Below are 18,975 nucleotides of genomic sequence, written 5' to 3' on the forward strand. Positions count from 1 at the left end.
TCTAGGACTTCTTAAAGTGTTCTACAAGCGTGACTTCTGAACTGTAACTCCCCCCACCCCTCCCCTATATGCCACCATGACTTCAGAGATTTACAAAAGAAAAGAATCATGCCTCTATCCTCTGGTTTTCATCTTCCAAATTCTTTAATTTGTCATCGTAGAGAAGAAGCTACCAACACATGAAAGAAAAAAAAAATCTCACCTGAATGTACTATATCAATGTCTAACTTAGCTCATCTTTCATTTTCTCTGCCAGAGTCTTTTTTTCCCCCCACATTCACATTTTTCATTGCCGGCAGGGGTGTTAGCATGTCGAGTTCCCTAAGCTGGTACCTCCAATGTTTCTTGTGTTTAAAAGTCCCTAGTCTTCCTTGCTACCACCTCTTCTTCCCCCCTAGAGCCTAGTCCTTTGGACAAACTGCCTTTTCCTGACTTCTGGGAATAGTTCTTTAGTATCCACGGCCTTTTTTTTTTTTTTTGACCTACAAGTCCACTGAAAGCCAAACACCCTGCTAAGCATCAATTGTTTTTTTCCCAGCTAGTCAACAAATAGAAGAACAAAACCACATTCAGTAAAAGATACTCATTCTCAGTTGCCAAGCCAGGGGAGACATGTGCAAAGATAATCAAAGATCTATTGAAGGATTCTGGATAACGGCAAAATCTGGAGACAGACTATCAAGCAAGGTCAAAATATTCTAAAAAACGTATGTCTTTGATTACAAGAGTTGCCTTATTTCTATCTTTTTTCTAATGTAGCACCTAGGGCAGTGATTGTGACAGAAGACAGTGTTTTGTAAAATGATCTGAGTCACTGTGTGACTGAGTGGCTGTTTTAGGTATCACTAGCCACATGCCATCTACCCCAGCAAGACCCAGCTGCGCAGACATTTGTGGTACCTTGTTTTGATCCATCTAATTGCTTTAAAATGGCCCATCAAGGAAATGATCAGCAGGGTTGTGGGACAGTCCACGCAATGAGGAAGTGCTTAGGCTCCGGAATCAGACTCTGGGCTTGAATCTTGGGCCTACCATTTTAGAGTTGCCTGACTGAGCAAATCACATAATCTGTCTCGGCTTCAGTTATCTTATTCAAAACACAAGGATAAACAATGCCTGGCTAGAAGGTTGTCATCAGGATATGAGACGATGGTGTGACATTCCCAGCACATACTGTCTAGTAAGCATGACTTCACTGTGCTAGTATAGAGAGATGAAGAAGAAAGAGTCAGTAAACGGCGTCCTATAATCACTGTCCGATATTAATTCTGAAAGAACCTACGATCAGCACCAATCAGAGGTCGTTTTGTAAATGAAGACAGCATGACATCATGGTGGTAGGAGTGAATTTGTTTAGATTTACACACTCTCCCTGCTATATCCCCCTGCTATATACTACATCATGTTATGTATCAGGCAGAGGCTTGGGGGCAGTCTGTCCTCATGTCGGGCATGTCTGTCAATAGAGTGTATTTTGATCCACGTGGAATTCAGTCCTGCTGTAGCGCAAGAGAAAGCTGTCCTCTGGGTTACCTGACTTGCTCTATCTAAACTATTGCAAAAGCAGGAGCATGGTGCTTTCTACAATATGTTCAGATTTGTCTTCGTTTTGGTAGTGGCCTTATTCCTAGCTTGAGGGGAGCCAGCATGAGACCAGAAGAGATCAATTAGCCCGCCAACCCCCCGATTGCCCCATCTCTGTGGCATCTTACCTTTGGTTGCGGAGAGCTGGGATTTATACTGCCCTCGGACCAGCCGGCAGGTGGACCCATCCCCGTTGCAGACTCCACAGTTATCCTCCTTGATGGTGCTTCCCAGCTGGTGATCGCAGCCGACAATCTAACAGGAGAAAGAGATGTGTGATTCAACCAGGTGCCTATTGTAGGGATCCATCGTGAGGCCCATCACCATGCAGGGCCTTCACTTTTGAGGAAGGCTAAAACATGCTTCCCATAGAGGAACCAATTCAACTGAAATTTCCAAGCTAAGGAAGAAGAAAAACAGTATGGACAAAGATACTTTTACAGTTCAAATATATAAACAGAAAGAGGGGGGTGGAAGAGGGAGAGACAGAGGATGGTGGCAGGCAGGGAAGAAGTAAGGGAGAGAGGAAGATCTTGACCTACTGATATTATTGAGCCGTAATTAAGAAATCATTCCCAGTGTAATAATTATGATTCACTAAAATTACAAAAATACAATTATGGAAGAAAAGATTTCATGGATTATTTTCACGTTCCCTATTGTTCCTTAGACTAGAAGCTGTGTAAGGGTAGGGGTGTAGTGTGTTAGGTCCATTGATGTACTCTGAGCAACTGCTATTGTGCTTGGCAAATTGTACCCCTCAGTAGGAATTGGTGAATGATAACAGGTGAAAGAGTTCTACCACTGAGCCACCAAGGCTTCTGAATGATAATGAAAATGGTTCCTTTTCTAGCTAGCACTTCAACTAAGAAAAGAGAAACAATCACAGAATCAGCCACCAGAAGCAAGATTACTGGATGTGTGTGTGGTGGGAGAGGAGCTTTGACAGGGAGGGTGGCAGAGATAACCAATACTGAGGCCCTCTCTGCCTGGCTATGTCCCACCAGGCACAATACAAGTATCTCATGAATTCTGAGAATGATCATGTAAGACATCTCCATTTATAGCTGAGGCCATGAATCTGGCCAAGGTCACTTTGGTAATAAGTAGCTGAGTTCTAAGCACATCTGACATAACCTTTATGCTTAGTCCAAATCAGTCTTAACAAAATCACAAGCACTTATCATGTATGTGGGCAAATTAAGCTTTACTTTTACTCTTTCCTTTCCAATGTTCAAGTTCAAAAAAATTCAAAGCCAAACTGCATCAAGTTGTACTTCTATAGTTCCAGTTAGATCTAGTACCAAAAGACTTATTCCAGTTCCAAATGACTTCAATAACTGTCTTCGATTAAAAAATAAAATGAGAACTGTAGTGACATTTGAAGGGGCTTCTTTTCAGAAAGTCCCCATAATTCGTTGTCTTTCAAAAATCCAATTGTTAATATGACCTTTCTTTGAGGCTTGATTTTCTTCTTTGTACTTTTAATTATTAATTGCAAACACATGTTTAGCCAAAGGTTTGAAAAATACAATTATTTAGCATTGTGTTATGTATGTGTTTTATTTTTAAATGTGGTAATATGTATTTTTTATACACAGGCATACAGGCATCTTTAAAAATAAATGACAAAGCAGTAATTCCTTCAATGATTGGGCATTTTTTGAAATACAAAGATGTCAAGAAAACATAATGCTCAGCTCTTAAATGGGGAGCAAAGGAGGGCTGGTTCTGTCCATAAGGGGTCATTGTGGTCAAACTACAATTCACATCAATGTGTTCCCAGGCTGCAGTGAAGCCTCTTCAGAATTCACCCAGGCTCCATCCATACACAGCCAACACATGCTGGCTTAAGACTTCAGTAATGTGTTTCTATGAAGCTGGAGTAAACTTATTATCAAATTTTTTATCTGTAGATGAACCTACATAGGAGCTAAGTAATTCCATATTCACTTGTATTCTGAACACGGTATGAAATGGGAGGGCAGAAGTAACTTATTTACCACCACCACCAAAAAAGTCACTTAATCATTTATCCAACAATGATCAAGATCTGCTATGGGTCAGGCACTGTGTTAGGAGCAAAATCCAAAGGATTTAAGCACATACGGTCCCACCCTCCTGGGACTCAGAGTCTAGTAGCAGAGACATGTATATTTAAATCATCACACACAATCAATGTAAAATGATAATCATGATACAAACTATAAAACACAGATCCATGATACTCTGAGAACATAAATTATGGGGAATTTGATTTCTGGCTAGAGATGCCAGAGAAAGCTTTCCTGAAGAAGAGTCTTTCTTTGGAGCTGAGATACCAAAGAGGTTCCAGAGTTAGCTAGACAAAAGGGACGTATTGCTGTGAGTTGTACTGCACATTTTTGTCATGTGTAGATACCTACCAGCTAATTAGAAGGTAATCCAAACCGAAATTTGGCAAAAAACAAAAAGGAAAACAAAAAAATGTCAGAAGAATAAACCATAGGGTTGCCTTAATAGGGTTGAATCCTTTGGGAAAACAAAACAAAACATGGCAACCCTAATTTTGGCCGTGTTCAAAGAACCATTGACTCAGGTGTTGTTCTTTGGGGTTGGAAAGAAATAATCTTAATCTTACAAGATACTCAGCACTATAGAGGGGGATAGGCAGGGAGCATGGAAATTTACTCTCAGGCGTCTCAAATATAACTATGCTTATTCCTTAAATTAAAGAAATTTCAGGTTTCTCAAAGGATTTAACTTGCTCTGGAGAATTTTTAGTGGTCTCTGATGTCTCTAAAGAAGCCAAATAGGAGATTACCATGAAAATCTCTCTCTAAGCCTAAAGAGTTCTTATGGCTCCAAAGCCATTTTAAGAAAAGAAAAATCCAACTTCACAGATCCAAAGTAAGAATCTATTAGGAGCAGCTAAATAGAAGATGACATACTTTAAGGCTAACTTGACCAGACCACCAACTTAGAGCTCTTGATGTAAGTTTATAGACCTTAGGATATGAACCAAGTGAGTTCTAACTGGGCTTTGTTTAACTTTGGAATTGAAAAGACAAACATCTCCCTGATACAATTTTTCTCCCTTTGTATCAATTCCTTCATAAGGTGCCAAAATATTCTTACTCAATTATTTTTAAAACATGGGAAGACTTTATCATCAGATAAAATGTTCTTATTTTGGTCCCAGTAGAAAACTGTTTGCAGTTATATCAAAAAAATCATTATTGACGTATCTCAGTCTGTCTCAATGTGTTGGTCTGGGATAACAGAGTAATTAAAAATCAGTTAAAACTGTGACTTTGAGAGCTATTTTTAATAATGAAGAAAAAACAGAAATACAGAAATGGGTTTATTTGGCAGTTATAATGATAGGTCTCTCTGTGCCTTTGCACATACCACTATTTTGCCTAACGTGCTCTTCCCCAATTCTTTATTTGGCAAACTCCTACTCATCCTTCAAATCCCAAATTAAGTGTCTGCTCCTCAAACAAGACTTTTTAGTTTCCAGAGTGAATGGCCTTATTACTTTATGCTTCTTCAGCCATTTGTTCATGAGTCTATGTCGCAGAGATTACTGGTTGCTACCCAACATCCATCTTCCCTATTTTTTTTTCAATAACAGAACTCCAGTTTTATTTGGGGTGGCAATATGTCCAGTTAAAAAGAACACATTTTTTTCCACTGGCTTTGTGACCATTTGCAATTCATGAAATAAAAGTGGAAGGGTTCTGTGGGACTTCTGGGAAGACTACTTAAAAGAAGTCAACTTAGATGACCCCACCTGCCCCCTACTCTCCTTCCTTCCTGTTGGCTCCAGGTGCTGAAATAAAAAATGAGACAATCCTGAGAACAAAAGCCTTGCAGTAAGGAGGACAGAATAGAAAAAAAGAGCCTGGTCTTTCACCTCACTTAGACTGATTGCATCCTGTCTTCTTTTTTTTGAGAGAGAGTAAATCCTTTATGTACTTAAGGTATTATTAGTTTGGGGTTTCTTTTATATACACCCAATTCAAATAGTTGTATAACTTATATTGTGTTTAATCTATTGCTATATCTGTCTCTATATCAGTTCATGGGCTATTTGAGAGCCCATGCTCCATTAGTCTTTGTATTTCTGCTGTTTGGCACAGTGTTTAACATTTGATGTGTGCATCAAATGCTGGTGAATCAATGAAACACACAGCAAACATAATGGTTTGTTAATGAAACCACTGTAGGTGACAGGTAAGCAGCCTTAGACTGCAGTCATTGATGACACACATGTAGACAAAAGTGTTCATATATGTGCATACGTGTGCTTATTTGTTTCTGTGTACACAGAGGAACAGACATATAAATGACAACTACACATCAAACCAAAACCTCTGTCCTGATGCACGAATAAGAATTACAATAAAGGGCTAGTATTTTTAAGAGACTATTTCCCAAGTGCACCTATGCTCATTATTAGTGAAATGTCATAGAAGGCAATGTTCAGGTCACCGAGTTCCCAGACCCACCCCATTCTGGACAAAACATTAAAGTGAGATAATGACCACTCATAACTTTGGCAACCACATGGAATTTTTTTGTAAGGGGTGGAAAACTAGCTGAGTATTTTGACCTAATCAATTTTATTCGTATTCTGCTACTAGTTGTCAATTTGATACAGTGGCGGGACCTCCTCTGTATCCCTAGTAGGGTTTTTTTTTTTTTTTAAATAAAATTTTTATCTCAGGTGATATAAAAAGTGAAAAGCACCAAGATGTTTTCCTTGTTTAAACACCATTAGTGGGTCATCAACTTTTGCCTTGCTATCTTGATTGTAGGCTTTTTGCATATATATACACATATGTATAAACACAGACAAACAGTCCTTCATCCTATTTTTGAGTAGAATATTTTTCTTCATTCTACATTCTCCTTCAGGATTTACTAAATGGAAGGGGGGAGAACCCTCCCTAAACAAAAACTAGGATGATAATATCCAGTTATCATTAGCTTATAGACTTCAAGCATGCCATGCGGATTTTAGGCATTAGGGCTATTCTGCGTGCTGATAGAAATCTCTCCCTTAGTCTTGCAGAGCTGATAGTAAGTGAACAGGCTGAACACAAGACTGAAATTCTCTAGACACTGAAATATGTATAATAAAATGTCTTCACTACGAGCCACAGGAAAAAGAAAGATTATTATCTGAATAATTTGGAGAATGTAAATAAACACAACCCACAAGCTGACACCATGCCCCAAAGTGACGTGCTTAGATGGGTTCACACTGGCTACATTTCAAATGGTTTCCCATAAGGACTTCAACTTCTAGCATCAAATACTGAGCCAGTGATGTCAAGCTTTTCTTGATCCAACACCATGAGGTAAGAAACTTTTAAATCGCTTTATTTTCAGCACGGGGAAAGACAAATATGGAAAACTAAAATCTGATCACAGCTGCTCTTATTTATAATTATTTAATTCAGATAGAACTTTATGGGGAAGAGTAAGTGCTCTTACACACATTATAACTCATTTACTATTTAGGTTAAGAGGGAAGGTAGTGTATTTTTAACCTTAGCTTCAAAATGTTTAGATATTGATTGATTTGCTTATGCTTCACCTTTTTGCAGAAATATGTGTAGCATAATACATATAATACAAAACAATAAAATAAAAACAATGGGAAGATGGAGCAAAGAGAAAAATAAGAGTTAAAGCCAGGAAGGGGAGAATTATACAGAATACATAAAGTCCTATACACTTGTTAAATGGGGATTACATATATGGATATGAGGAAAATATGAGCAATTGCAAGAGTTATAGCATTTACTGTATCTTTTGGAAAATGTGTAGGATAATGTGTCCCTTGTAGGAGACACTCAATAAATATTTATGTAATGAATGAATGACAAACTGGCTCAGGAGAACTATAATTACTCAAAGTACTGAAATCCTAGATATACATCTGCTGTGAGTTTTCTGAAAGACAACGCCATGTAACAGTGTCCCAGTAACAACTCAGCAAACAAATACAAGACCTTTCAAAGAACTGATTCTTCAGTAATCTTTTATGAACCCTAATAGTCAGGGAACATTTGATAAAAGCAAATTTTAAGGAGTCAAAACAAATCATCCAGGTACAGAGTATTGGGCTGGTCAGATTTAATCTACAAATAGACTTTATAACACTTAGGGCTGGTTAGCAAAAATATGGCATATGTGCAGCTATGTTCCCTGCCAGGACCCATGACAGACATTGCTAATCAACTGTAGTACTCTTTGCCATTGAGATTTTATGTGGCTCCACATCTTCTATGGCACTGTACTCAAGAGGCCAAACTCAATAGACGATGGCTGTCATTAGAGGAGACTACACCAATTTACTATTCCAGAGTCTGGGAAATGAGCTGGCTGACCACCTTTTAGATGATTCACCGCAAGTATCTCTCTTAAAAATAGCATCCTTGAGCAGTGTGAAGAAGAGGCGAGAATGACCCCTGGATTGACAAAGCCCACATGCAGCTGCATCCTCACATCCAGGGCCTCTGTCCCACTACCAGGGCCACCATGCCCAAGAGAATTTCTCAAGAGTATGCCAGAGGAGACAAAGTCAAGGTGAGGGATGAGCCAAGGACAAGATCTGCAAGGTTACCTGCTGAACCTGCTCCTTCAAGCCTACAAAGGCCCCTGCAAAGAAGGAAGAGAAGGTACCCAAAGGGAAAAAGGGGAAAGCTGATGTTGGAAAGGATGGGAATAATTATGCAGAAAATGGAGATGCCAAGAATGAATCAGGCACAGAAGCTGAAGGGGCTGGCGATGCCACATGAAGTGTGTGTGTTTTTTATAACTGTGTACTTCTGGTGACCATACAGTTTGAAATGTGATTTTTATCACGTTTTATAAAAATGCAGAATTCTGTTTTACTTTTCTTTTCTTTCTTTCTCCGCCCCCTGGCTTTTTTTTTTTTAAGATTTTATTTATTTTATTTGACAGAGAGAGAGATCACAAGTAGGCAGAGAGGCAGGCAGAGACAGAGGGGGAAGCAGGCTCCCCGCTAAGCAGAGAGCCTGATGCAGGGCTCGATCCCAGGACACTGAGATCATGACCTGAGCTGAAGGCAGCGGCTTAATCCACTGAGCCACCCAGGTGCCCCCGCTTTTTTTTTTTTTTTTAAGCTATGTTGTTAGCACCAGTGTTGTTTTTGGGAAAGGGCATATGTCACTAACAGAATATTCTGGAAGCTAGATTGACATGGGGAAATACCTTTCCTTTCTAGTTTTCAGAAACTTCCTCTTGGTTTCCAGGAAGAGGGATTCCTTGAGGTTGACACACATGAGGCACCTTGGCACAGACGCCTTGTGGTGTGAAAAAACTAAAATTCATTTTTATGTTTTTTTCTCCCTCTGCCTTTACCATAGCCTTGACCCCCTTAAGCCCAGAGACCTAATGGAAACTGACCCCAAGAAATGGTTCCTACTATGTCAGGCAATCTGAACTTCACAACTCGTCACCATTGAGATAGCATCCTTCAAAAGAATTTCTTTTTCATCTTAATAATTCAGGTTAATATTTCTGCTATTTTCACTTCATTTCCTGAAAGTCAGGGTCATCTTATGAAAAGTTCTAAAACAATATGCTACATGTGAAATGTCAACCCTCTCATGGTTCACCTCCCCTTCCAATTTCCCTCAACTCCCTTCTCCTCTCCATCTCCCTATGTCCTCTGTGTTATTTGTTATGTTCCACAAATAAGTGAAACCGTATGATAATTGACTCTTTCTGCTTGACTTATTTCACTCAGCATAATTTCTTCTAGTCCCATCCATGTTGCTACAAAAGTTGGGTATTCATCCTTTCTGATGGAGGCATAATACTCCATAGTGTATATGGACCACATCTTCCTTATCCATTCGTCCGTTGAAGGGCATCTTGGTTCTTTCCACAGTTTGGCGACCGTGGCCATTGCCACTATAAACATTGGGGTACAGATGGCCCTTCTTTTCACTACATCTGTATCTTTGGGGTAAATACCCAGTAGTGCAATTGCAGGTTCATAGGGAAGCTCTATTTTTAATTTCTTGAGGAATCTCCACACTGTTCTCCAAAGTGGCTGCACCAACTTGCATTCCCACCAACAGTGTAAGAGGACTCTAAAAAACAACCTGAGGGTTTTGAAGGAGCTGGGGTGGGAGGTTGGGGGAACCAGGTGTTGGGTATTAAGGAGGGCACATATTGCATGGAGCACTGGGTGTGGTGCAAAAACAATGAATATTGTTACGCTAAAAAGAAATTAAAAAAAATTATTCTACTATGAAATTAGAACCAGGGAAATATTTCTTCATAATTCTTTGATTCTTTGGGAAATTAGGAAGAGGACTGATTGTTCATGGAAAATGAAAAAGAAGAAAAGAAACAACCTCTTCGTGTTATCCCACTAAAATTCTTTGGTTCTGTTAGAACAAAGGAGAAATGACTTCCTCCTCTGAGGAGCTATGAGAGTAAATAAACTATGAAAAAGTGAAAAAAAAAAAAAAAGAAATGTCAACCCTCACTTTAACCTTCCCTATTCAGAGCTTCCAATGAAGCCTTCATTGGATTTTATAGTGGCTTTCTAACTTTGATAGTCTACTGAAGAAGGGAGCGTGAAGTTGTTGTATACTGTTAATGACTGTCTATGTCCTGCCTGAAATACCATGATAGTTTATGAAAAGTATCTTTAGTAAAGCTAGACACTGACTTGAAAAAAAAAGTTAATATTCTCTTAAGATTTGAATGATTTCAAGTACAAATCATAACATTGAGATTCAAACAAAATAAATAACTTTCCCCAAGGTAACTAACAAAACCAAAATTCCAACTTGGGATTCCTGACTATAGGTTATAGTAGGATGTCTATGAACTCTGAAAAGACACAATATATGATATTTATTGTGACAATGGTGAATGGTGAAAACAAGGTTGATTATTCTTATCAAGATTATGGCTACCAGAGCAGGATTTCTGCCCATGGATGAATAGGTGGCTTCATCTGAGCTATGTGACTTGGAAACACATATAGGAAGTAAGTGGGAAGGTAAACCCCCATCTGTACTGGTGCTTCACACCTCTCGAATATGAGAAAACAAAATCCCTGGCCATTCACAAAGGTGCTAATAGTGGTCTATGATCTATGTTTAGTATTTTCAAAGCCTAATGGAAATATATTTACCTGCCATAAAACCACATAAGGTTCCCCCAAGCCCCAACCATCTCATTATACAAATAAACTGAATCCTGATCTTTATTGCATTTATTTTTTACTTATACTCAGGTCTTTAAGTCATAAAATGGGAAAACAAATTATTACTTAATACATGCAGTGTTTTGAGTAGATGGAAACTTCCAAAACACAAGGCCCATAGGAAAAAAATAATAAAGAACACCTTTGTGTTACAAAGTTGGGAACCACGGGTTTAGTCCTTTGTTTGTTGTTCAAATACCCTTGGGAGGAGTAACACATGAATTTGTTGATTATACTTAAATTAAACTAAACCAACGGAGCATAAGGCACTATGCTGGTTCTTATGGTGCTGTAGGGAATACACATAAGTAGTAGGCATGGTCCCAATCTAGGGCAAATGGGTTTAATCAGATAATTCCCTCAAAATAGGTGAGAACAGAAAAGGAGTAAGATCTCTAAGACTGAAGGTCAGAGAGGTATGGAGGTAGAGAAAGAAGGGAAAGCCACCTAGAGAAGAGAGAGTAAACTAATGTTTGCCAAGCACTTGCTATATATATCTTCTCACTTCTTTCTTTCTTTATTGAGATATAATTGATATATAACATTAGTTTCAGGTACAAGATGTAATGATTCAATATTTACATATATTGCAAATGGTTATCACAATAAATCTAGTTAACATCATTTAATTCTCCTAATATCCCTGACATTATCCTCATAATATCTCTCATTAAATGTCTATTTTGCAAAATAGACAGATTTTTTTTTTTTTACAAAAATAAAACTGAGACTCAGAGAGGTCAACAACTTGTCCAAGATCACACTTTTGGGACAGCGTTGAAACCCAAGCTGAATAGGACTATGTCATCAAGGAGTGATTCCTCTGTTCCGTGATGTATTGTGTTCCTCTTGGGGGTTAGGAGGGCAATGAAGAGACCGGAATAACGAGGATGAGCATGTCTCTGTCAGCAACAGCTTGTTGCCAAAAGTGGTATCAGCCTATGGCTCTAAGTACTGAGACTGAATACCAAGAAAAAAGTGGGATCTTTGCATTTGGTAGCTTTGAAAATATATTTTCAATGGGCATGATTTCTTTTTTGAGGGAGTGATTAAATTGATTTAAAAACATTAGTTGTTTTTTTTCAACAGCCACACAAATACCACAGGGAAATACTGGCAAATACCCACAGGTTATTAGGCCAAATGGATGAGGTATAGCTCTTCTATGCTCTAATACACCACAATGTGAAAAAAAAAAAAAATACGTGAAGGCATGAATTCCCTTTTTTCCAGGCAAAGATTTTCCAAAGGTATCATCACAATACGTGACAGTCTCTCTTCTGGGTTTACCAATCACTGGTAGGACAACCCAATTTTCTCTTGGATTCACCTCTTGGATTCATTGTAAGAATCCTTACAATGGCCTCTATCCCCTCTGAGGATACAAAGCTCCTCTATCCCCTCTGAGTTACCTCTGTGACTTATCTCCCTCTGGCTCACTCTCCTTGCTTGGTTGTTCTCCAAACAGAGCAAGTGCTTTCTTATCTTAGGATAGCACTGGTTATTGCCTCTGACTGGAACATTCTTCTGTAGACACCTCCAAAGCCTCTTTTAACCCTTTGTGGGAAACTTTCATCTTCTCAATAAGCCCTACTTTGACCAGACTATTTAAAACAGCATCCCAGACCGAAGTTCTACACTATTCTATTTTTTTTTTTAAATTCTATGGCACTCTTTTTCTAACATAATTTGCATATTAAGTTTATTGTTTATTTTCTATTTCCTACTAGAATATAACACCACAAGGCCCTAGTGTCTAATAATATAACAAAGAATTAATAAAAATTTGTTGAATGAATGAATGAATTCTGTATATACACAAGGCCACAGGGGAAAGGGATATATTATGGTATCAAAGAATTTTCTTCCTTATCCCACCCTAGAACATAACAACAGCTTCCACCCCTTAAACTCTCTGCCACTAGTTCCAAAGACCAAAGAAGAGCTGTCAAAAAGAAAAACACCTCTATGGATGCACCATTTTTTTTTTTTTAAGATATTTTATTTATTTATTTGAGAGAGAGACAGCGAGAGAGCATGAGTGAGGAGAAGGTCAGAGGGAGAAGCAGACTCCCCCCATGGAGCCGGGAGCCCGATGCGGGACCCGATCCCGGGACTCCGAGACCATGACCTGAGCAGAAGGCAGCCGGCCAACCAACTGAGCCACCCAGGCGTCCCCATTTTATAGTACTATAATCTCCACTTCAATTTCTACTTACTACTTTGCCTGTTATGTCTCTAGTCCTTCATCCACTACTCCAAAATTGTCTTGGGGTAAAAATGTTTATTTTTTTTTAAAGATTTTATTTATTTATTTGACAGACAGAGATCACAGGTAGGCAGAGAGGCAGGCAGAGAGAGAGAGGAAAGCAGGCTCCCTGCTGTACAGAGGGCCTGATGTGGGGCTCGATCCCAGGACCGTGAGATCATAACCTGAGCTGAAGGCAGAGGCTTTAACCCACTGAGCCACCCAGGCAACCCTAAATGTTTATTATGTTTGAGAGAGTCTCCCTCTTATCTCTTTTCCACTAGGCACAGTGCTCCAGGCTCCACACTCCAGCTCTGACACCAAATCTGATCTGGAAGCTCACTTTGAACTCGGTCTCCTGAGCCCCCTGACTTTCTGGCTCTTCCTAAGAGACTTTGGCTTGGACAGTCCGAGGCCTGACTCTTTCCATTACTCCTCGTGGGCTCCAGCCTTTGGTGGTCATTTGGCTGGATCAGAACCATCGTCCTTCTCCACCTCCAACCTGCCCATCCCTACCCTCCTCAAAGGGTAGGGACTACAACCATCTCTGTGATTAAAATCTAAAGGAGAACTCACCACAATGAGATGTGACCCAGTGCTGTTTTTTAAGGGTCTTATTTCTATTTTCTTTACTATTTCAGCTAGAAGCAGTCTCCTGTGCTCCTTACTGATTTGCTTATCCTTATCCGTATCCGTATTACGTGTAGTTCTAGAGATGTTGGGCAATCACCTCTGGTTTTGTGATGTTTATTGTTTCACATTATTAAGTAAATGGAAGATGAAACAGATGTCCATATTAGAGGTTTGAGACAGCTAATAGAATAGTGAATTTATTAGATTGCAAATATTTTTAAGAGTTTCCAGCACTGCCTTTCTTGAGACAAGAATTTAATCGCTTAATGGCTGGATAAACATACTCTGAAAGTGAAAAAGAGAATGGCTAAATCTTATTTCCAACATTTATTAAATTTTTTTAGGTGCTCCCAATCTCATTTATGTTGCTCCTTTCTTGTTTATTTCAGGGTCTGGGCCAAATTGTTTTGTGTAAATTTATTCCTAAAAACATCTGGGTTATTTTTTTATTTTTTTGCATATTGTTTTCAGTTAAACTTGTCTGTCTAGTAGGCTTCAGCAGAAAATCCCAAGAATTATCTTAGCATAGACATTTGTGCATACAGGCACTAGAATTCATTCTCAGCACACGGTCAGTGGACTTTTCTTTAACAGGCTGTCTTCTTCCCTCCCCTGCTTCCAAAATTAGGGTGTCTGGAGAATGTGAAACAAAATTATACAAAGGCATGACCTCCAGCCTTGCTTCTGTCTTTTAGACTGTGAAGTACCCAAGAGGGAAAGTGTTGAATTTGGCCTCGCTTCACATGGCATTAACTGTAATTCTTTGTGAATTGTGGTGACATCATGGTATACTTTGACATCACTGCTCAGACTCCCCTCTGCTGCTGGGCATACAATACACAGTTTTTGTTCAAACACAAGAGTCCTTTGTTGAGAAGAAAAGATAGCAGCTGGTCTTCTGCTCTGGTACAAATGTGGATCTTACTGGAATGTGTCTGTTCAGTAAGTCACCACAAAGTAACCATTCTGCTATGATGGTCAGAACTCACTCATACACATGTCTCTGGGAAATTCTGGGAAATTTTACATCTAAAGAGTTCCAAATTTCAGATGTAGCCATAATTCAGCAAAATTCTGTATACAATAAAGCTCTCATTTACATGTTTGGATATGTTTCCTGAAGTCAATATCCTCAAAGCAATAATACGCTGTTTGTATGTGTGCATTAAGAACAGAAGTGAAGAGAAAGGAAAAGTAAAGAGAGAGTTATCTTTCTCCCCAAATAGTTCTGCTCCACTATAACTTTCTAAGCATCTCCTATCCCCAGCCAGAAGGGCCTCCACCATTCCTTGGCTCTCAAATAAATTCCTGGTTACTTCCCAAAATATATTATATTATACTAATTTGAAGCTTCTGGATGGTGCCATTAGTATTCTGATTCAAAGTCAGTCAAAAGTGTCCTCAACTGATATACTTATTTCCTTTTCTTTTCCTGGGTTCTCCATTGCCATTTCTGTCCTTGAACAGGGCCTGATAAATTGATCAGAATGGAATTTACATAAAAATATCATCTGTTAGCTACCTCTAAATTTCTGTCCCATATGGCTTTAATACTAGCGCAAGGCAGAAAATTTTCGGATCAGCTTGAGAAACTAAAGGTTGTGAATATGAGATTATGCCCAGAGAAACAAGTCATATCCCAACATATCTGGGTGGGATAGTAAATTTCTTTTACTGAAAAAAAGAAAAAAAAATGAGTGTTTTACTCTCTCATGGAAAAAAGAGAGCCATGACACGATCTTCATTTCTGAACGAGGCTTACAGTTGTTGAAAGTATTTGCTCCCCCTCGAGAAATTTTATACTGAAGACCAATAGGATCAGAGTGTCCCATCTCAGCCTTTTATCTCTGGCCATTTCTTACCTTGGAACATAATTACTTATACCAAGAATCTACATGTTGTATAGTCCTAAGCCACGGGAGAGGCAGCATGACATCAGAGGGGGGACAAATGACTCAACCTGGATGTGATGATTTATTGCCTTTACCTGAATATGTCACACCCCCTCAGTATGAGATTCAGTTCTCTCATGACTTGCAAGAGGATAATCAGATCGACTTGATATACTTGTTGTAAAGATTTCATGTGATAACTTACAAAGAAAGATCTACTACAGGGCCTACAACATAACTACCCAGGAATTTCTGGGATAATTCTATTCTCAAATTTTCCATTTTTTTTTTAAGATTTTATTTGTTTATTTGACAGAAAGTGAAAGATCACAAGGAGGCAGAGAGGCAGGCAGAGAGTGGGGAGGGAAGCAGGCTCCCTGCTGAGCAGAGAACCTGATGTGGGGCTCGATCCCAGGACCCTGAGATCATGACCTGAGCTGAAGGCAGAGGCTTAATCCACTGAGACACCCAGGTGCCCCTCAAATTTTCCATTTTATAGTCCCCATCGTTATTGGGCTGCATGTGTTGATTTCCTTGGTAGGGGACATGTGGTCATTGAGCAAATGGGAGGTATTTGCTCCTATATGTGTCTGAGGTTGTAAAGGGTGCCTTTGCTGATCTGGTCACCTGGAGCCTGGTTGTACAGAGTCAAGTTTGTAAAAGCTCTGGTCCATTTCAGTTTCTCTGGATTTGACAACAACAAATATAAAGTAAGATCAGGACTCCAATCCCGTGGAAGAAATAAGACTCTCCTTTAGAAGGCAGACCAGATGGAACGTCCCTGAATTTTTTTATTTTTTTATTTTTTTAACTTCCCTCTACCTTGTGAAAGTAGCCAATGAAGTAGCAGCGAGTTTGGAAACCGGAACTGGGATTTCTTAAGGATTCTGTTAGAAATGGAAACAGCCCCTCCGGAATTACTCTGGAGTAGCAAGTCACGTCCTCTGCAGCCCACTCAAATGAGAGGAGAATGCTTAGAATTCTTAAAATATCCTTAGCTCTCCACTTCTAGACCACTCATCTGGTTAACTTGGGGCCGCTCTCAAATACGGATAAGAGAGAACAATCGCTAAATGTCTTTGTCAACACAAAAGAGACTTCTCAAGTTCAGTCTTCTAAAACCTGAACTCTGGGGGAAAATACATTTTCAGGGGCTAGAGCAAGAGTTTGGGGTCCTGTTTGCTCCATGGGAGCCCGCACCCATATGAATGTGTTAATATGACAGTTGAATATAATGAAAGAAAGTGAGTACTCAGCACATTCAGTTGGTATAAGAAATATTCAGTATCTATTTATTTTAATGGGGAGCAAACCTTGAATATGAATGTGCAAGCCAAAACAAATAATTTTTTTTTTTAAAGGAAAAGTAGCCTGCTTGAAACTGGGAATTTGAAGCGTTTCTTAATCAGAATTAGCCATATAAACCAATAAAATAGCAGTCATAAAGTCCTAAGAGAAGCATGGACTTGCTGATTTTTAATGGGCCCCAGATTTCCTGAGTCTAATGGAAGGTTAGCTGCTGAATGTGGTGACTGGCTTGGGTGGGAAGAAGACTGATGTTTACGCCCTTGGCTACCCTTTCAAACTCTCTCTAGGCTTGTGAGTTCATGAAAACCAGTTGCGTTTTGCTGAGTCATGACAGTGCTGGATATGGCAAAAATAAACTGCCCCTTCTTTCATTTTAGACAAAAACAAATTCACTCAAAGTTTCTGAGATAAAAAGAAAGGACAGCATACATTTTTCCCATTGAGAAAGATTAGGAAAATTCCGCTGGCCACCCACTTGCATTCATAAAAGTGAACTCTTCTTTCTTATAATAGTCCTAGTTTAAAATCAGCTGAAACTAAAAATTTCAAATCTTTCAGAATTCAACACTCAGCATATGTCTATTTTGAGAAACTTAAATTCACACTTAAGTTTAGAAATATTTTTTTTTTTAAATTTATTTATTTGACAGAGAGAGATCACAAGTAGATGGAGAGTCAGACAGAGAGAGAGAGAGAGAGGGAAGCAGGCTCCCTGCCGAACAGAGAGCCCGATGTGGGACTCGATCCCAGGACCCCGAGATCATGACCTGAGCCGAAGGCAGCGGCTTAACCCACTGAGCCACCCAGGCGCCCAAGTTTAGAAATATTTTAAAATCCAAGTTTTTTGAGTTAAAATTGGGTTTTGGTCAGATTTTTAAAATCGCCTAAAAAAGAGCACAGAAAGCTTATCTATGTGCTATCTTCTAACTTCTCTAAGGATACCCAATTACCTGGTTCAGGGCCTTCTTATTTCTTCCCTGTCCCCCATGGGTAAAGAAGAACAGAACTTTTCATGACTCATGCAACAACCATAATTTGGCCATACTAAACCAAGTAACATTTCGTCTGCTTGTATTATGTATAAGTCATACAAACTTTGGATAATTGGTTTATATTTCAAAAATATGCTATGTGTCCTTATCAATACATCTGTGTCAATCTAAAATGGAAAAGTCACCAAATTCTGCCAGGCTGGATCTACCAAATAACCACTATTTGCTAGAAAAACACTATTTAACCACTGATTTTAAGGTTTTTGAGTGCTGTCACGTCAAATGGACCCTTTGCATGGTTTTGACCTCATGCCATTTTCTACATTAAAATTCCACTTTTATTAAAGTTAAACTATTTTTCTGTAGGTGCAGGCAAGTTACAAGGAATCATTCACTGGGATATTTATCCCAGAGTAGACGCATACATTTGTTAGTACCGGCATGATAATTTTTATGAGTGTGGTGCTGCCCAGAACATGTGGGCACTGATTTGTAAGTTCGATTTTTTTTTTTAAAGATTTTATTTATTTATCTGACAGAGAGAGAACACAAGTAGGCAGAGAGGCAGGCAGAGAGAGGGAGAGAGAGGAGGAAGCAGGCTCCCTGCTGAGCAGAGAGTCCGATGCAGGGCTTGATCCCTGGAGCCTGAGATCATGACCTGAGCTGAAGGCAGTGGCTTAACCCACTGAGCCACCCAGGAGCCCTGTAAGTTTGATTTTTAAATTCCTTTGAATGAACGTGTCAAGACCAAGGACACATGAATTTCCTTTGTTGCTTGTCTCAGCAAGTGGTCTTCCCAGCTGAGGTCTGTGAAGCCTCCTGTTTTGTGGCTAGTGAATGGCAGTTGTATCAGAATGACAGGAAGGTAGAAAATAAACACTGTCAGCCACGATTATTCTTGAAGAGTGGGAAATTATACTAAGAAACTGTAGACTGTGCCAAAGGATACTTCTCACCAAATCTGATGTCAAGAAGAGACAACAATAAATAACTAGTGAAGAGGGAAAGAATCACGATTCCCAGGAAGCATCTGCTGTGGGCCAGGTTCTGTCAGGTGTTTTGCTGAGTTCT

The 18,975-nt window shown here is 39.2% G+C and overlaps 1 protein-coding gene and 1 pseudogene across 1 annotated transcript in view; one reads left to right on the top strand and one right to left on the bottom strand.

Annotated features, from left to right (window-relative positions):
• The window catches only part of ADAMTSL1 (ADAMTS like 1), a 390,585-nt gene that overhangs the window by 257,083 nt on the left and 114,527 nt on the right, over positions 1-18,975 (bottom strand). The window contains exon 6 of the mRNA XM_044265608.1: positions 1,713-1,839. Coding sequence (XP_044121543.1) covers positions 1,713-1,839 — 127 coding nt within the window. The remainder of the gene's footprint in view (positions 1-1,712; positions 1,840-18,975) is intronic.
• On the top strand, positions 8,119-8,410 carry LOC122917579 (annotated as a pseudogene).

Source organism: Neovison vison, chromosome 9 (assembly GCF_020171115.1).
Source record: "Neovison vison isolate M4711 chromosome 9, ASM_NN_V1, whole genome shotgun sequence".
Taxonomy (NCBI): domain Eukaryota; kingdom Metazoa; phylum Chordata; class Mammalia; order Carnivora; family Mustelidae; genus Neogale; species Neogale vison.